Below are 17,937 nucleotides of genomic sequence, written 5' to 3'. Positions count from 1 at the left end.
AAAGAAACAAAATTTCCTTTCTGGTTGTGTGTATGTGTGTCTGGTGTGTAAGCCCATGGTTCTAGGTAATATTGGGGACCTGACTCCTGTAACTCAGAAGTGGATTTTTATGTCTCAGGTGGGGACAAAGGCACGGTCATTTGGTCTTGAAAACATCAGTGTTAGTAAACAGCAGTACTTCTCGCATTGTGCTGGCATCCCCCCTCTCTGGTCCACACCTCCATGCGTAGGTCCTCAAATTCCTTGTCTTTCCCCAAGTTTGTTCCCCTTCTCCACTTTCCTCAGCTGTGATCTCCCTGCTCCGCACCAAAGCCTGACTCCCCCTTCCCACACATAGTCACCTGGCAGATCCAAACTCTTGGTTCTCTTTCGAATCTATCAGAATCTAACTCCTTTCCACTGTCCTCCCCTTGTCTGGGCTACCTCCTACCTGTGCCACTGAAACTTTCCATCGCTGTAAACACATCTGCCCACTCTCTGATGCACTTGCCATCCGGGGACAGCCTTTTTCTTCTCTTTGAAACTGAGCCTTTCAACACACTGCGCGCAATCAAAGGGATGCAGCTTCAGTTAGGAGAGTGGGTAGCGTCCACCTGTTTTTCTTTTCCTTCTTTTTTCTCTGACTCAGGGATGCTTTGGAAAGCCGAATGTGGTGACACACACCTGTGGCCCTAGGAGGCTGAGGCAGGAGAGTCGCAACTTTGAGGACGTCCTCATAGTGAAACCCTGTGTTGAAAAATAAATCAGTTGTTACAATGGGGATGAAACACATATGGATGTCCCCCACTGAGCTCAGTTTGAGTTTGGTGAATTTCATTGTGTATGGCTGTTTTGTTTTTTTGCTTTTTCTTTCTTCTTTATTGTATTGGTCTCTCTCTCTCTTTTTTTTTTTAATGTTTGTTTGTTTACTTTGTTTTTTTCCAAGACAGGGTTTCTCTTTGGAGCCTGTCCTGGAACTCACTTGATAGACAAGGATGGTCTTGAACTCAGAGAGATCCACCTGTCTCTACCCCTCAAGTGAGTGCAGGGATTAAAGGTGTGTGCCACCACTGCCTGACTCTTCTTTTTAATTTTATTTTGCATTGATGTTTTGCCTGCATGTCTGTGTGAGGATGTCAGATCTTGAAGTTACTGACAGTTGTCAGCTGCTATGTGGGTGCTGGGATTTGAACCCAGGCTCTCTGGAAGAGCAGTCAATGCTCTCAACCGCTGAGCCATCTCTCCAGCCCGTTTTACTTTTCTATTGCTGTAATAAAACACCACAACCAAGGCAATTTATAGAAGAAAATGTGGATTTGGGGCTTACAGTTTCAGAGGGTTAGAGTACATTACCATCCTAGTGGGGAGCAAGGCAGCAGGCAGACAGGCCTGGCTGGAGTAGTATCTGAGAGATCACAACTTGAAACACAAAACAAGGCAGAGACAGAGAGAACTGGAAATAGGAGTCTTTTGAAACCTCAAAGCCTACCTCCCAGTGACACACTCCTTCCACACATCTAATCCTTCCCAAACAGTTCCAGCAACTAGGGACCAAGTATACACAGATGAGCTTATAGAGGTCATTTTCATTCAGCCACAGTGGTTTTTCTCAAAAGAAAAATGTTGGGTTCTAGTTAAGGAGATGCATGCTAGCTGGGCATAGCTGCACTCACCCACCTTTAATCCCAGTAGAGGCAAGTGAACTCTGTGTGAAAATAACCTGACTGGAGAGATGACTCTGTGGTTAAGAGCACTGACTGTTCTTCCAGAGGACCAGGGTTCAATTCCCAGCACCCCCATGGCAGCTCACAGCTGTTTGTAACTCTAGTTCCAGGGGACCCAACACCCTCACACAGACATATGTGCAGAAAAAACATCAATGCACATAAAATAAAAATAAATTATTTTAAAAACCCACATGTACATAGGGAAATCCAGGCCAGCCAAGATACATAGTGAAATTCTGTTTCAAAAAAACAAAATTCATGTTGAAATACTTAGATGCCAATACTGTATTTTTATATATGAAATCAGGTACGTTCCAGGATGGTATGGGTGTAATGGTTTGTTTGCCTTTTGAAACAGGGTCTTGTATAGCCCAGCCTCCAATTCACTATGCAGACAAACCTAACTTTGAACTCTGAATCTCCTGCCTTCACATCTGAGGTGCTGAGATTGCAGGTGTGTGCCACCACACCCAGCCTTATTTGTTTTGAAATGCACCCAAAGATGAGTTGGATGGGTTAATAAAGTAATAAGCAATGTGAGATAAAATGTCAATGGTAAGGTCTACCTGGTGGATATGTGGATGTCAACTTGCCATATCTCAGAAACTTTTAATAAAATGATGGCGACTGTATATATGGCGTGGGTTGTTTTGATATATGTATCTGAAGAGAGAAGGGGTGGATTTCTAACAGGCAGTTCTCTATGTCAGAAACAAGGTAAATATGTGTTTTCAGTCTTTTTAACAAACCACACATTTGATTGAATCAAGAAGGGAGTGGCTGTTTAGACACAAGGAACAATAAAAGATGTTATAATAACATCCTGGTCAAGTAGAGAGGGAGGACTAGAAGGGTGCCTGAAGAAGTTTGTGCTTCCACGTGGGTAAGTCTGTCTTTTTTTTCCTTGTTTTGATTATTGGTGCATCCCCTAATTAAATGATCATAGTCTTTGAACGAGTGGACCAGGGGCATGCTCCCAAAAGAGGACCCTGTGTAGGTTCTCATCAGTGGAAGCATCCTTCCGGAAAAGGGTGTGGCTGCAATGCTTTCTGGGCACTGCTTTATCGTTTGCATTAAAAAAAAATATATTCACGCCTTTCTGAGAGGCGTGAATGTTCTAGCCTTCCACACGGAAGCTTCTCCCAGAAAAAGGAGTTAAAGACTAGAGGCTGACCTGTAAGAAGCAGATGTGGGGAAACAAGGGAAAATGTCCAGTGGATAGGGTGCGAACACAAGCTGGATGTGCTAGATCAAAAAGCTTGTGGGTGGGGTCAGGATCAGGACTGACAGGGTGGAGACTGGAGGATACACACTTCGAAAAGGCTGCTTGAGGGATGCCCGTCCGAGGAGCCACCGCGCACCGCGGATTAGGGCGGACTGCTTAGGGACAGTGGCAGCGACGGAGCATAAAGAACACGGGCTTGTATCTCAGGAGGGCGCTGATGGCCAATGACAAGCAGCCGTGGGCGTGGCGCTGTCAAACTTCGAGGGGCGGGACTGAAGGGGGCGGGCCTTGGAGGGTGGAGCCTCACCCCAAGCCAATAAACAACCGTCTTATAGGCGGGGCGTACCTCTCAGGCCAAAATCGGAGCCAATGAAAAGGGCCTCCGCGTGCCCGCTGGCCCGCCCCTCGTGGGGCGCGCGCCAGAGCCCTCCGGCAGCCGTTAGGGGCGGGGCTTGCGGCCGCCCGCGCGCACCTCACGCCCTCCCCTTTGTGTCACCATGGCGGCGGCGGCGAGGATTACGAACGAGGACTCGAAAGCCGCCAGGGTCTGAGGAGGCTACCGCGACCATGGTGGTGAGGGGCCCTCGAGGCCATCAGTCTGTCTGTCCGCGTGCCAGTCTGTCCGCGCGGCCCCGCCCTGCGCGCCCCGCCCCCGGCCCCGCCCGAGCCCGCGGCCCGCCCGCCGCCCCTCACCCTCCGTCGTGGTCTCCTACGGTCCCCACCTCGGTCCGGTCCTGGGTCGCAGCCCGGGCCTCGACCCCGCCCCCTCAGCGCGCATCCCCTCCCCCCAGTTCCGAGCCCTGCAAAAGGGGTGACAGTGGCGGAGGACCCTGGACTTGAGAAAAGAGGGGGCTGTTTCAGCCCCATGAACTGCACCCTCTCCCCGCCCCGAAGGCGCCTGCTGAGGTTTCCTGGAAACCAGCCCCCATCCCGGCTCCCTCCTCAGCATCCTCATCCCCAGCCACCCTCCCGACCACCACCTACCGCTCCCAACAGCCCCTTGCTCGTTCCAGAGCCCCACCCCCATCCCACTCCATCCCCTGCTTGACCCTTTTCTTCTCCTTTTCCTTCTTGTTCAGCCCACTCCACCCGCTCTCAATCCTCCCACAGACATCGATCTGAACCTTTATCTCATCCTCTCCCGCCTTCCTCTACCCTAGAGGCCAACACCGTGCCTCCGTTCCACTTGAGCCGTGGGGGTTTCTCCATCTTCTTGTCTTCATCTCCCCTCCTCCATGTCTCCCTTTCCCACCATACTGCTCCCGTTCATTCATCCATTCATTCCCTCACTCCACAGACATTCACTGAGACCTCCTCTGTGCAGGCCCCATGCTCCAGGCACAGAAACAGTCAGATCACATCCTGCCTTGGGGAACTTCATGGGCTGGCAGGGGACAGACTCTGAGGGTGAGACCCAGGGATGAACTCGGGGTTGCAGGGACATGGAGGAGGGAAAAGCCCAGTCTAGCAAATCCCTGAATCCCCATCTGGCAGCTGGTTTAATTTATTTATCAGATGTTGCCCAGTCTATGCACTGTGCAACTGGATGGACATGTATATCAGGGACCCAGAGAGCAATATACAGTTCCAACTCTGCCCAACTCTTTCGGGTGCGCTGGGGGTCCCAGCCTGGGGCCCTGCTTCAGGGGAGGTCAGAGTCCAATGGGAAAGATGAGTTTCTCGCCAGAGGCGTTTAAGAACGAGATGGATAAGCTTAGGTATAGCTGTGCAGCCTGGGATGGACGGAGCCCAGGGGATGGAGACAAAGGTGTGTAACAGCTTAAACGGACAGAGAGGGCTTTCTGGAGCAACACACATGAGGTGAGACCTGAGGAAGGAAGAGGAGAGAACCTGGTGACAGGGTGGGTGAAGTAGGTTCCAGTCTGAGGAACAGCCTTTCAAAGGCATAGAAGGAAAATGAGAAGGTGGCACTCGTGTTCTGAAAAGTCAGAGCTCTGAGAATGGGGGTAGAGGCAGGACTGGGGAGGCAAACAGCACCCAGCTCAAGGAAGCTTGACTGCCAGACTTGAGAATTCCCACTTCATCTAGAATGCATGAGAGTCATTGAAGCGGAATCTAGGAAAAACAGTCACGCTTGTACTTAGTGAAAACCAGCCTGGCAGGAGGGGAGAGGTTGGGAGCAGATTACTGAGATGTGGACTGTGAAGTCCAGACAGTGGTAAGTGACTGTACCCTGCAGTGGCTACAGAAGAGTCTTGAACACGTACAGACAGGACCAGCATGCTTTCGCTTCTGTTACCTGTTCACCCTTGGTCCCTGCACCTCCAGCCTTCATGCCAGACCACACACAAAGAAGAAGGCTGGCTACAGCCCAGCACTCATCTGTTGACCTACCCTTTTGCCCCTGCTGCCGGACAATGTGTAGAGCCTCCAGGCTCAAGGCCCAGGCTGGCAGATAACAATGCTCCCGTTGTCCTGCTTCCATCTCTGGGGGCCTCTGATTCTTCTCTCTGCTTTACAGGCCCGCAGCACTGACAGTCTGGATGGCCCAGGGGAGGGCTCAGTGCAGCCTGTACCCCCTACAGGGGGGCCTGGTGCAAAGGGGAAGCCTGGGAAGAGGTGAGAGGGTGCCAAGGGGCTTATCCTAGGAGGGAGGGGAGCTCCAGGAGAGAACTGTAGCTGATACTTTGCCTTTCTCCCAGGCTCTCAGCTCCTCGAGGTCCCTTCCCCCGGCTGGCTGACTGTGCCCACTTCCACTATGAGAATGTTGACTTTGGCCACATTCAGGTAAGGGAACTTCTACTCAGGTGGGAAGGTGAACTATTGGCAAGCCACTTTGCCCCAAAGCACATCCCTGAGTCCTGGCCACCTCATGTTTGAGCAGACACCAGCAGGAATAGAGGCGTGAGCCGACTGGAAGGGCTACTCTCCCATCCGTCACTTAACTCTTTGTATTCTTCCACAGCAGTCTTCTGCTAGGCACCTGCTCCACGCCAGGGCTCTGTTCCCAGACAGTGATATTGCCAGGCCTTGTCCTTGTGGAGGTCCAAGAGGGGAACCAGATCTACCCCTAGATAGTCCCAGCCAAGAAAGGTTAGGTCTGGGACAAAACTGAAGCCCCCACTTTGGTTTGTGCTTCTTTCTGCAGCTCCTGCTGTCTCCAGAGCGCGAAGGCCCCAGCCTCTCTGGAGAAAATGAGCTGGTGTTTGGAGTACAGGTGACCTGTCAGGTGAGGCTGCCCTTGCCTCTCATCTAGCCTGAGGGACTAGTCACTGTAGTCTTCAGCTCTGTGTAATGGAGTCTGTACTCTCTGTCCTGACTGCTCCAACAGGGTCGCTCCTGGCCAGTTCTCCGGAGCTATGATGATTTCCGTTCCCTGGATGCCCATCTCCACCGGTGCATATTTGACCGGAGATTTTCCTGTCTCCCAGAGCTCCCTCCACCCCCAGAGGGTGCCAGGGCTGCCCAGGTAACCCGCTTGTCTCAGTCCCTGCCTCAGCCATCAAGGGTGTCCTCATCAGCCATGTGTACAGCCAGCAAGGCAAGGGAAATAGTACAGATCTCTTGAGTAGGACATGCTGGTGTGAGCCTGTAATCTCAGCACTTGGAAGGTTCCAGTGGTATGATCTGAGTTCCAACAATCAGAATGGAGAAGGCTTAGAAACAGGAGACTAGAGGGTCCCTTTGGTTTGGCGGTTATGGGAAGGTTCAAGGGTTCACAGACCAGCACGGCCACATCAGTTCCACTCCAGAGCTCAGCTCAGTGTGATATGAGGGTTTTTCAGAAGCTAACAGCTGAGCCACACCCAGGCATCCGGGCTAGATTTCAGCCTTGCTGAGAGATGAGCTTGGGTCCTGTGGGAGGGGAGTGGGCTCTGTCCTCATCCATTCACAGAGTCGTCCTTGGCAATTTGCTCCCAGATGCTGGTACCATTGCTGCTGCAGTACCTGGAGACCCTGTCAGGACTGGTGGACAGTAACCTCAACTGTGGGCCTGTGCTCACTTGGATGGAGGTGGGCCTGGCATGGAGAAGCTGGAGCTAGGATCTAGTGAGAAGTGTCTGAGGCACAAGAAGCAGCCTAGAGTGTGTGGGCACAGAAAAAGAAGGAAGCCAGAGGGGAGGAGGCATTGGTATTATTTTAGTGTCTGTGTGGGTGCATGCCTGCGAGAGAAAGGTAGGTAGGTGTGTGTGTGTGTGTGTGTGTGTAGTTGTGTGGCTGTGGAGATTTAAAGGTATACTAGTTAGAAATGTGTTGTTGTGACTCACAGAACATCTGGCTGACAGTGACATAAACTTAATGAATTTAATGGACAAAATGTCAGTGTCTGCTATGAAGGATGAAAGTGCAGGTATCTGTGGGGGTTTTGGGGACAGGGAAGTCTTGGGACAAGTTGGGGTAGGGAAGAAGAGGCAACTTTTTTTCTTGCTGTTGTTATTTTGTTGGCTTTAATTTTTTTTTTAAATTTCATGTGGGTGAGTGTTGGCCTGTATGTGTGTCCACCATATGTGTGACTGTAGAGGTTGGATAAAAGAATCAGATCCCCTTGGAATTAGAGTCTCAAACAGTTGTGAGCTGCCATGTGGGTGCTGGGAACTGAACCTGGGTCCTCTAGCAAACACTCTTAACTGCTGAGCCATCTCACCAGCCTTTTTTTTTTTTTTTAAAGAGGCAATAAGAATCTAGGTGTTTGGCCAGGTGGTGGTTGTGTACCATTAATCCCAGCACTCAGAAGGCAGAGGCAAGCGGATCTCTGTGAGTTCGAGGCCAGCCTGGTCAACAGAACGAGGTTCAGGACAGGCTCCAAAGCTACATAGAGAAACCCTGTCTTGAAAAAAACAAGCAAAAACAAATAAAAAAAAACAAGTAAACAAAAAGAATCTATGTGTTTGGACTATGGTTCTGACTGACAACTACTCTGATAGATAAGTGGTGGCCTCACTGGACATGGAGGAGGCTTGTGTGACTTTACTGATGGCTCTGACTTCCCCTTGCCACATTTTGACTCTGTCTCAGCTGGACAACCATGGCCGGCGCCTACTCCTCAGTGAAGAGGCCTCTCTCAACATTCCTGCCGTGGCTGCCGCCCACGTGGTCAAGCGGTACACTGCCCAGGCACCAGATGAGCTGTCCTTTGAGGTGAGACTTGACAGCCATGGCCTATACCTGTGTTCTGTTTCTCCTGCCTTTCCTGAACCCCCTTCTTCTACCCATTCCCAGGTGGGAGACATTGTCTCAGTGATCGACATGCCACCTACAGAGGATCGGAGCTGGTGGCGGGGCAAACGGGGTTTTCAGGTGAGCTGGGTGAGGTGGACATGTGCAGTAGGGCATGATGCCCACCAGGGTGCCCCAGCTACTGACTGTGGTTCTTCCTCAGGTTGGTTTCTTCCCCAGTGAGTGTGTGGAGCTCTTCACAGAGAGGCCAGGCCCTGGCCTAAAGGCAGGTAAGTACCAAGGAGAGTGGGCGGTCCCCTCACCCTCTGCCTACCACCTGTCCTCTCTACAATTATCCACCCCACAGATGCTGACAGTCCCCTGTGTGGCATCCCAGCTCCTCAGGGTATCTCTTCTTTGACCTCAGGTAATGCAAACAAGGGATCAGGTCTCTGCCTCTGGCCCCACCTAATCATTTGTGCTCCTGACTCTAAGTGGTCTGCTTTTGCCCCCACAGCTGTGCCTCGGCCACGTGGGAAGCTGGCAGGGCTCCTCCGCACCTTCATGCGCTCTCGACCCTCCCGCCAGCGGCTGCGCCAACGGGGAATCCTGCGGCAGAGGGTATTCGGTTGTGATCTTGGAGAGCACCTCAGCAACTCAGGCCAGGACGGTGAGGCCTGGATTCTCTCACCTGTCCTGCCTCAGCTGCAGCTCTGGTCCTGACACTGCTTCTCTCTCCCAGTGCCCCAAGTGTTGCGATGCTGCTCCGAGTTCATTGAGGCCCATGGTGTGGTGGATGGAATCTACCGGCTCTCAGGCGTGTCCTCCAACATCCAGAGGCTTCGGTGAGCACACACAGCCTACATTTCTTAGCACCTTCTGTCCCAGCCCTGTGCTACATGTCAGGGTCATATTTGTTGGGAGTTAGGAAGGCATGGTGCAATGGTGACCCGAGGCTTCCTTGAGGAGGTGACAGCCAGGCCAACGCTGGACAGTGAGAGTAGAAGTAGCATCCCAGAGGTCAGCTCCATGGACCCCACCACATGCCAAGACTGACTCTAGGGCTGGGGACACCACAGTCAATGACACACCTGGAAGGCCTTGAGGGACAAACAAGATGGCCGAGGTACTACAATTGTAGTGGAGAAAAATAGATTTGGGCTAATGAGGACCAAAATAAACAAGGAGAAAGAGCAAGGAATAGTTGGCTATGCCAGGAATCACAGCACTTGGGAGGTAGAGGTAGGGGAATTAGGCATTCAGGTCATAGTTGGCCACGTAGGGAGTTCTAGGTCAGCTGGAGTTATGTAAGAGACTTTCCCAAAACCCAAAACAAAACACCACCACTACAAAAGAAAACCAGGATGGAGAGCTCATAGTCTTGAGTAGTGGAAGAAGGAGGAACCTCATGGGAAAGAGGTGAGAGAGCAGGCGATATCCTATCAAAAGTGCCCGTGGTGGAGGCAACAGCCATGCAGGGGTATAGCAGTGGAGACAGTAGGGAGACTCACCCAGGCAGCAGCACATGCAGGGCTTCTTGCACTTCAGTACTGGGATGACTATGTGCATGCTAAGCAAGCACTCCATTGCTGAGCCATGCTCCTAGCCCTTCTGGGGTTTCTAGGCAGGTACTCTATCAATGAGCCACACCCCAGCTCCACTTGTACAGGGCTACCTGGATGATTTAGAATTTGGACTTCATTTAAGGAAAACACCAGAAGGTTCTGAGCCAAGGAGGCATAAAAGTGGGAAAGAATGTGGCAAGGACAGGGCCAGCAGAGACTGCAGGTGAGAGTTGAGGGAGCAGTGAGTTGGGTGGAATCGCAGAGGGGAAAGGTTTTCCCTGTGAGCAGCAGACAGTCAACAGAGTAGTGAGCAGGGGCTATTGGGGCCTTCATTTCCCAGGGACTGCTTAAAGCCCCAAGAATGGCACAGCGTGCGGCCTATGGCAGTAGCATAGTTAGACTTTGGAGTTGGCCTTAAGTAGCTGCAGGCAGAGGCATCTTACACATGAGTCTCAATGCTCCCCTTTCTAAAATTGGGGCTCCCTTGTCTTTGCCACTCAGGGTCATTGGGAGATTCAGTAAGATTCTCCTTCTGGATCCCTTCACAGGGCCTGGGGTAGTGTTGCATCCATCTGTGGGACTTGTAGGTTGGGGTAGGGGTCATGACCTGATGAACCAGGTTAACACGCCTTCCTCTCCTTGATCTGGTGATTCTCAGGCATGAGTTTGATAGCGAGAGGATCCCCGAGCTGTCTGGCCCTGCCTTCCTACAAGATATCCACAGTGTGTCCTCCCTCTGCAAGCTCTACTTCCGGGAGCTGCCCAACCCCTTGCTCACTTACCAGCTCTATGGGAAGTTCAGTGTGAGTAAAGGGACTGGCCAGGGCAGAGGGGCCAGCTGCATATGGCCCAGCACCATCATGCCTGTCCATCATCGCAGGAGGCCATGTCAGTGCCTGGAGAGGAAGAACGCCTGGTGCGAGTACACGACGTCATCCAGCAGCTGCCCCCTCCACACTACAGGTAAATGGGCAGGGTCAAGAAGGACTACAGTAGGGGTGCAGGGAACTGAGGTGAGCAGTTGTCCGCTATGACTTCTGCCCCCAGGACCCTAGAGTACCTGCTGAGGCACCTGGCCCGAATGGCAAGACACAGTGCTAACACCAGCATGCATGCCCGCAACCTGGCCATTGTTTGGGCACCCAACCTGCTACGGTAAGCTTCCTTCAGTGGGGCAGACTCCATTCAGAAAATAACACTTGCGTAAAGACCAACATGGGATCCACGAGAGTATCTACGGAGAATCAGATTACAGAGGGAACAGAGTACAAACCTGAGGCAGGGCCGGGCGGTGGTGGCACACGCCTTTAATCCCAGCACTCGGGAGGCAGAGGCAGGCGGATCTCTGGGAGTTCGAGGCCAGCCTGGTCTATAAGAGTTAGTTCCAGGACAGGCTCCAAAACCACAGAGAAACCCTGTCTCGAAAAACCAAAAAAAAAAAAAAAAACAAAAAAACAAAAAAAAAAAACCTGAGGCAGATATGGACCTGGGGGTTAGGAGGAATCCCAGGGACATCTGTTGGGCTGCAGTTGAGTGAAAGAGCAAGGGCAGGGAGCAGAGGACCAAGTCACAGATGAGAGGAGACCAGACTTATAGGCCATAGTGAAGATTTCATTGTGGGTTGAGGCAGGCCTCTAAGCTGGGAAAGCCTGACTGACAGTCTGAGGACAGTGTGTTGGAGCAGGGGGAGGAAGAGAGCAGGACGTACACATGAGAATGGAGATTGGGCTATGTCAGTCAGCTTTTCTGTAACTATAACAAAATACCCATAGCAGTTAGCTTCTAAAGAGGAAGGGTTTGTTTTGAAACACAGTCTCAGTCCACAATCAACTGACTCCATGTGGTCTTTAGGTTTGTGACAGGGTAACATGGTGGGAGTATGTGGTAGAATAAAACTGCACAGGACACAGGAATGGTTAGGGGAGATCCAGGACCCCATGACTGTCTTTGAGAGCATGCCTCTAGTGACATAAAGGTTCCACCAGGTCCCACCTCCTAAATCCCCACCTTGGGGACCAAGTCTTTACTGTGTGGACATTTTGGGGATACTTTTCTGAACTGTACCAACCAGGATGGGGCAGAAGGGGTGTGTTAGAATCTGAACAGACTTTCGGAGGTCCAGGTGTAGTGGTGGTTTACTGACAGACTGAATGTGGGTGCTCAGGACTGACAGAGGTAGAGGAGTTGGGGGGAAGCAGGTCTGGGAAGAGTTGAAAGCCCAATTCTAGCTGCTGTCACTTCAAGACTGGCAGAGGTATAGGCTGGAAGGACAGTGGTCTCTGCAGTTGGCACCACACACTGCCAATCAGGCTCAAGGTACGTGGCCTTGCCCTGCCTCCAGGTCTATGGAGCTGGAGTCAGTGGGGCTGGGCGGGGCAGCAGCCTTCCGTGAGGTCCGGGTACAGTCGGTGGTGGTGGAGTTCCTGCTCACCCACGTGGAGGTCCTGTTCAGTGATACCTTCACCTCTGCTGGCCTGGACCCTGCAGGTATGTCCAGTCCATCCGCTGGCATCCTGGCTACTGCCCTTCAGTGTCAGGCTCTGTCAGGGCTGCAGTGGGAGGGCAGGTGGGCTCCTGGCCCTACCCTTACTCCACTGACTAGACCTCCCCCCCAGCTCCTTGAGGACCCCACCCTGGCCCATCCCTCCCCGCGCCCCCCCTCCTTCTCATTTCAGCTCCTACGCCCAGGATCCCCACTTCTTGGCCAGGACGCCGTTCTTCCTTCACCCCTTATAGCTCCTGGGGGCCCTTGGGGCCTTGGGTCCACCTGGGAGGAGGTGGGAGGTCCCCAGACTTGACCCCACCCTGGCCCTGCCCAGACTCCCTGCCCTGCCCCGGACCCCAGCCCAGTCAGGATTCTGCTCGTCGGAGGGCCCTCTGGCCCGAGGTAACTGACCAGAGCCACTGCCCTTGCTGGCTGCTGGGAGCTGCCTTCTCATCAGCTCGTTCTGCCTCACCCTTCCTCCTTACCTGCCTGCTGCCCCCCCATTCCCGCCTGATCTACACCGGCCCCTGCCTTGCCAGCCCGGGTGGGCACGCTGCGGGGCCGGGGCTTGGGCTGTGGCGCTTGGCTTTGCCTGTAGTCTCAAGTGGCCCAAAGCTTATACTTGTCCCCTTTCGGACCTCTCCAGGTCGCTGCCTCCTTCCCAGACCTAAGTCCCTTGCGGGAAGCAGTCCCTCCACTCGCCTGCTGACACTGGAGGAAGCCCAGGCACGCACCCAGGGCCGTCTTGGAACGCCTACTGAGCCCACAACTCCCAAGACCCCAGCCTCACCAGTGGAAAGGTATGCATGGGATACTGGGGAGGGAGGAGTAGCTGGGAGCCCTGGTTTCTCAAACTGCCTGCTCTCTCTCACCCAAACTCCAGAAGGAAAAGAGAGAGAGCAGAGAAACAACGGAAGCCAGGGGGTAGCAGTTGGAAGACATTCTTTGCGCTGGGGCGGGGCCCCAGCATACCCCGGAAGAAGCCCCTGCCCTGGCTGGGCAGCAGCCGGGCTGCACCACAGACTACAGGTCAGAGGCTGAGCCCTTGCTGTGTGGGTGGTGGGAGTGGCTATAGTACTGGAGAGGCCCATGACTTCTCTTCTCCCTACAGGTAGCAGACCTGACACTGTCACACTGAGATCTGCCAAAAGTGAGGAGTCTCTGTCATCGCAGGCCAGCGGGGCTGGTGAGCATAGTGTGGACCCTACATGTGCCCAAGTTGAGCTAGGAGGAATCAAGGCCCTGGTTTTACCTTTAAATGTTGTACTTCAGATTGGAGGAGAGGGCCTTGGGTTTTGTTTTGTTTGTTTTGGGGGATTTTGTTATGGTTTTAAGGCTGGGTCTTGCTAATGTTGTTCTGGCTGGCCTGTATAGTCCAGGCTGGCCCCACGACTCTTAACTGTCTTGAGCCTAAGAACTGAGATTACATGTGTGAGTCACCAGATCTAGTAAGGGATTTAAACTTTTAAAACCAAGGCCTCAGGCATAAGCTAGATAAGTCTAAGGTACGACTTAGATATAAATTGCTATTGACAATACATACTGCATTCACTAGTTCATACAGGGTCTTTTGTTTGGTCGTTCCTTTTGAAAATACTTAAGTAATATTATCAACATCCCCAAACACTCTGGATGCAATTAAAAGAGTCCCATAACTTACCTGGGAGTCCTCCCTGCTGCTGCCCCTGACCAGAGGCATCTTCTTGACAGCCGTCATCCCTCACTCTGGAGGATCACGCCCATGCAGGTGTCTATGTGAAAGCTTTGTTGCTCAGTTCCGGTTGCTCTGATGCATGTGTGGGCAACATGGGAAGTGGGAGGCAGACTGCATATGCTGCTTGATTTTCAGAACACACAACCAAACAACCATCTCCATTGACCAGTGCAACTTAGCTCCTCCCACTGCTCGCGCGCACGCGCTCTCTCTCTTTCTCTCTCTCTCTCTCTCTCTCTCTCTCTCTCTCTGTCGCTCTCTGTGTGTGTGTGTGTGCATATGTGTGTGTGTGTCTTGTGTTCACCATTCCTCCACCCAATGGCTTTGGTGGTTCTTGTCAGCAATCCTGTCACACTCCTAGTGAGCAGGCTCTGAGCAATGCTCAGGAGTGAATGAAGCTGCTGCTGTGTGGGCTCAGCACACGCTCACAGCATCAAAACAGCCAGTGGTTTTCCAGGACCAGGGCGGGTGTCCATCTGGACACCCTACAGAGTGTGTGATAGCCTGCCATGCTCATGCTTCATAGCTATGCACTGGATGCCACCCTCGCTCTGGATCTGGACTAGTTCATAACCTTGTCATACCACTCATGCTCTGAACAGCTCTTTCTGAGTCAGGCATCCTCTAGGGAGCTCTGCTTCCTTTCACATGATTTCTGCCAAGTTGTATCCCGTCCTCACGGGGTGTTTTGGTCTGTAAGGATCTCACCTCTGTGCGCCCCCTCCCAACAGGTCTCCAGAGGCTGCACCGGCTGCGACGACCTCATTCCAGCAGTGATGCTTTCCCTGTGGGCCCAGCACCTGCTGGCTCATGTGAGAGCCTGTCCTCCTCTTCCTCGTCATCTTCATCTTCGTCCTCCTCCTCAGAGTCCTCAGCAGCTGGCCTGGGGCCACTCTCTGGGTCCCCCTCACACCGCACATCAGCCTGGCTAGATGATGGTGATGAGCTGGATTTCAGTCCTCCCCGCTGTCTGGAAGGGCTTCGGGGACTCGACTTTGATCCCCTTACCTTTCGCTGCAGCAGCCCTACCCCAGGGGACCCTGCACCTCCTGCCAGCCCAGCACCTCCAGCCTCTGCCTCTGCCTTCCCACCTCGGGCAACCCCACAAGCCCTGTCACCCCATGGACCCACCAACCCTGCTTCGCCCACTGCCCTGGACATCTCAGAGCCACTGGCTGTATCAGTGCCACCTGCTGTCCTGGAATTGCTGGGGGCTGGAGGAACACCTGCCTCAGTCACTCCAACACCAACTCTGAGCCCTAACCCAGGCCTGCGCCCCCATCTCATCCCTCTGCTGCTGCGTGGAGCTGAGGCCCAGCTAAGTGACTCTTGTCAGCAGGAGATCAGCAGTAAGCTAGCACCAGCAGCAGCAGGTCCCCGGGGAGCTCCAGGCCAGTACAGTGAGTCTTATTCAGTAGATCTCACACCCAGTCCCCAAACTGTCCCAGGACCCAGCTGACCCCCTTTCTATTCCTTTCTGTATTGTAGGTCCTGGCATGGATTCACCATTATTGCCCCCACCCTTGTCTCTACTGCGCCCTGGTGGGGCTCCACCCCCACCCCCCAAGAACCCAGCTCGTCTCATGGCCCTGGCTTTGGCTGAGAGGGCTCAGCAGGTGGCAGAGCAACAGAGCCAACAAGAGCAGGGGGGCACCCCACCTGGTCCCCACTCCCCTTTTCGTCGCTCACTATCCCTAGAGGTGGGTGGGGAGCCTTTGGGGACTTCAGGGAGTGGACCACACCCTCCCTCCTTAGCCCACCCAGATGCCTGGGCTCCAGGTCCTCCACCTTACCTCCCAAGGCAACAAAGTGATGGGAGCCTGATGAGAAGCCAGCGGCCCTTGGGGACCTCAAGGAGGGGTCCCAGAGGCCCTTCCCACATCAGTACCCAGATTAGGGCAAGTGGGGCTTACAGGGACGCCCCAGAGATGACAGCCCAGTCCCCATGTTGTGTCTCTTCACAGGGTTCTAACCCCAGTTTCTTCTCAGCCCCCCGGGAGTGTCTGCCACCTTTCCTTGGGACCCCCAAACAAGGCTTGTACTCCCTGGGTCCCCCATCGTTCCCACCCAGCTCCCCAGCCCCAGTCTGGAGGAACTCTCTGGGTGCTTCTTCAGCACTTGACAGGGGAGACAATCTGTACTACGAGATCGGGGCAGGGGAGGGGACCTCCTACTCTGGCCCCAGCCAACCCTGGAGTCCATTTCGCTCCATGCCTCCTGACAGGCTCAATGCCTCATATGGCATGCTTGGCCAGTCACCACCACTCCACAGGTCCCCTGACTTCCTGCTCAGCTACCCACCGCCCTCCTCCTGCTTTCCACCTGACCATCTTAGCCACTCAGTCTCCCAGCACATTGCCCGGCGCCCTACCCGGCCTGAGCCCCTCTATGTCAACCTAGCCCTAGGGCCCAGGGGCTCATCACCTGCCTCTTCCTCCTCCTCCTCTCCTCCTGCCCACCCCCGAAGCCGGTCAGATCCTGGGCCCCCTGTTCCCCGCCTCCCCCAGAAGCAGCGGGCTCCTTGGGGTCCCCGTACCCCACATCGGGTACCTGGACCTTGGGGCTCCCCTGAGCCTCTCCTGCTCTATAGGGCAGCTCCCCCAGCCTATGGGAGGGGAGGCGAACTTCGAGGATCCTTGTACAGAAATGGAGGACATAGAGGAGAGGGGGCTGGTCCCCCTCCTCCTTATCCCACTCCCAGCTGGTCACTACATTCCGAAGGACAGACCAGAAGCTACTGCTGAGCTAGGGCCAAGAAAAGACCCTCCCCACATTGGATCTTGGTCCAAGTCAATCCTTTGTTTTGTATTTTCTTGAGCTCGCTACCCCACTCCAGGTTTCTAACTTTGTAACTTGCTCTGATGTGGGTCCCTAACCCAAAATCATTATGTCCGTACCCTGAGTTGCAGGGTGTGACCATCCCCCACCTCCCTCCTGGGGCCCTTGCACAAATTGGGAGTGGTGGAACAAGGCTGATATCCTGTCCTCCTCCTCCCTCCAGGAGCCTCCAGCCCGTGCTGCTCTGTGCACAGGGGTGGGGAGACAGTCCCTGCCCGCCTCTCCCTATGCACCCCACTAAACCACCTGACAACATTAATGAATAAAAATGGCAAAAATTTGACTTCTGGAGCCACTGAATGAAGAAAAGACAAACCGGGGACTTTCTTTGCTTTGAGGCAGACACTGAGGAATGGGATCAGTCCTGGGAAGGCTCCCAGGGTAATGTCTACAGGGAGAACTGTGGGCACCCTAGGAGTCTGGGTTAAGAGTGGGGCTCAGCCTGGGAGTGTCTTCAAGGTGGCACTTATTCTGCAGCTCTGCCATGATCTCCTCCAGCAGATCCATCCTGGGCAGCAGTAGGGCAGACAGACCTGGGCTTAGCTCAGGGTGAGGGAGGGGCCCGGGGCCGCCCACCACAGCCAGTGTATCTCACTCCTGTAGCCGGGAGAAGAGACTGCCTTCCGTCAGCTCACTCTCCTCACTATCAGGTTTCTGTGGGAAGAAAGGGCAAGGTGCCACCAGCTGCCACGGAGGTTCAGAGCCTGGGGCTTTGGGTGTTCTACTCATGGCCTTCCCTGGCAGCAGCTCTCTGGGCATTGAAGCCTTTTGTCAGCACACATGGGTGGGGGTCCAGGACAGCAGTCCCATGTGTGCCACAACTGCCCCTGCAGAGCTTGGGTCCTGACAGAACTTCCTCTCACCCTGCTCCTCAAAGCTCTGGGTCCCTAGCAGGGAAGCTACTCCACAAGGCTGGTGGGCTGCTCAGGGAATCACAGGTCAGAGGCTAGGGTGCAGGTTAGTAATGGAGTAGGGGTATCCGTACTATTGAGATGGATTCCGGGCAACAGTGTGTGCTGGGGCTGGGGCTGGGGCCCACACCAGAGCTGGGGTCCAGATGTAGACTGGAGCTGGGACTGAAGCTGCTGCCTAGAGTCAAGCTGCTGCCCGAGTCCCAGGCTACATTCTGCTGGACTCTGTTGCGATCTGTGACCTCAGAACTATCCAGGGCCTATAGAAAACAAAGGCAAGGAACTAGCATGGCTGTCTGGGTCCCCACACCTCCTTTGGTTACTGATCGTTCTTCTGTTTCCTACCTGGGAAGGGTCTGGGAAAGGGAGCACAAG

General features: G+C 53.8%; 1 protein-coding gene across 4 annotated transcripts; it reads left to right on the top strand.

The window, feature by feature from the left end:
• The first annotated feature begins 3,370 nt into the window (after nt 1-3,370).
• Nucleotides 3,371-16,934, top strand: Arhgap33 (Rho GTPase activating protein 33). 4 transcript variants are annotated; one of them, XM_057756502.1, is made up of 22 exons: nt 3,387-3,504; nt 4,256-4,338; nt 5,414-5,511; nt 5,595-5,679; nt 6,041-6,121; nt 6,224-6,361; nt 6,814-6,906; nt 7,909-8,031; nt 8,113-8,190; nt 8,273-8,339; nt 8,417-8,476; nt 8,567-8,719; nt 8,792-8,894; nt 10,273-10,417; nt 10,495-10,577; nt 10,662-10,769; nt 11,956-12,101; nt 12,746-12,899; nt 12,983-13,128; nt 13,211-13,285; nt 14,545-15,204; nt 15,302-16,934. In XM_057756502.1, exons 2-22 carry the CDS (start codon nt 4,261-4,263, stop codon nt 16,555-16,557), a joined length of 3,930 nt encoding a protein of 1,309 aa, XP_057612485.1. In that variant the 5' UTR covers nt 3,387-3,504; nt 4,256-4,260; the 3' UTR covers nt 16,558-16,934. The 4 variants fall into 4 exon arrangements, with proteins under 4 accessions (XP_057612493.1, XP_057612485.1, XP_057612468.1 ...); XM_057756485.1 differs by having other exon boundaries at nt 14,545-15,213; XM_057756494.1 differs by having other exon boundaries at nt 4,229-4,338; nt 14,545-15,213.
• Nucleotides 16,935-17,937: the final 1,003 nt, after the last annotated feature.

The sequence above is a fragment of the Chionomys nivalis genome, chromosome 2 (assembly GCF_950005125.1).
Source record: "Chionomys nivalis chromosome 2, mChiNiv1.1, whole genome shotgun sequence".
NCBI lineage: Eukaryota > Metazoa > Chordata > Mammalia > Rodentia > Cricetidae > Chionomys > Chionomys nivalis.
The sequence above is the reverse complement of the archived record's forward strand: the minus strand, read 5'-3'. Positions and strand labels throughout refer to the sequence as shown.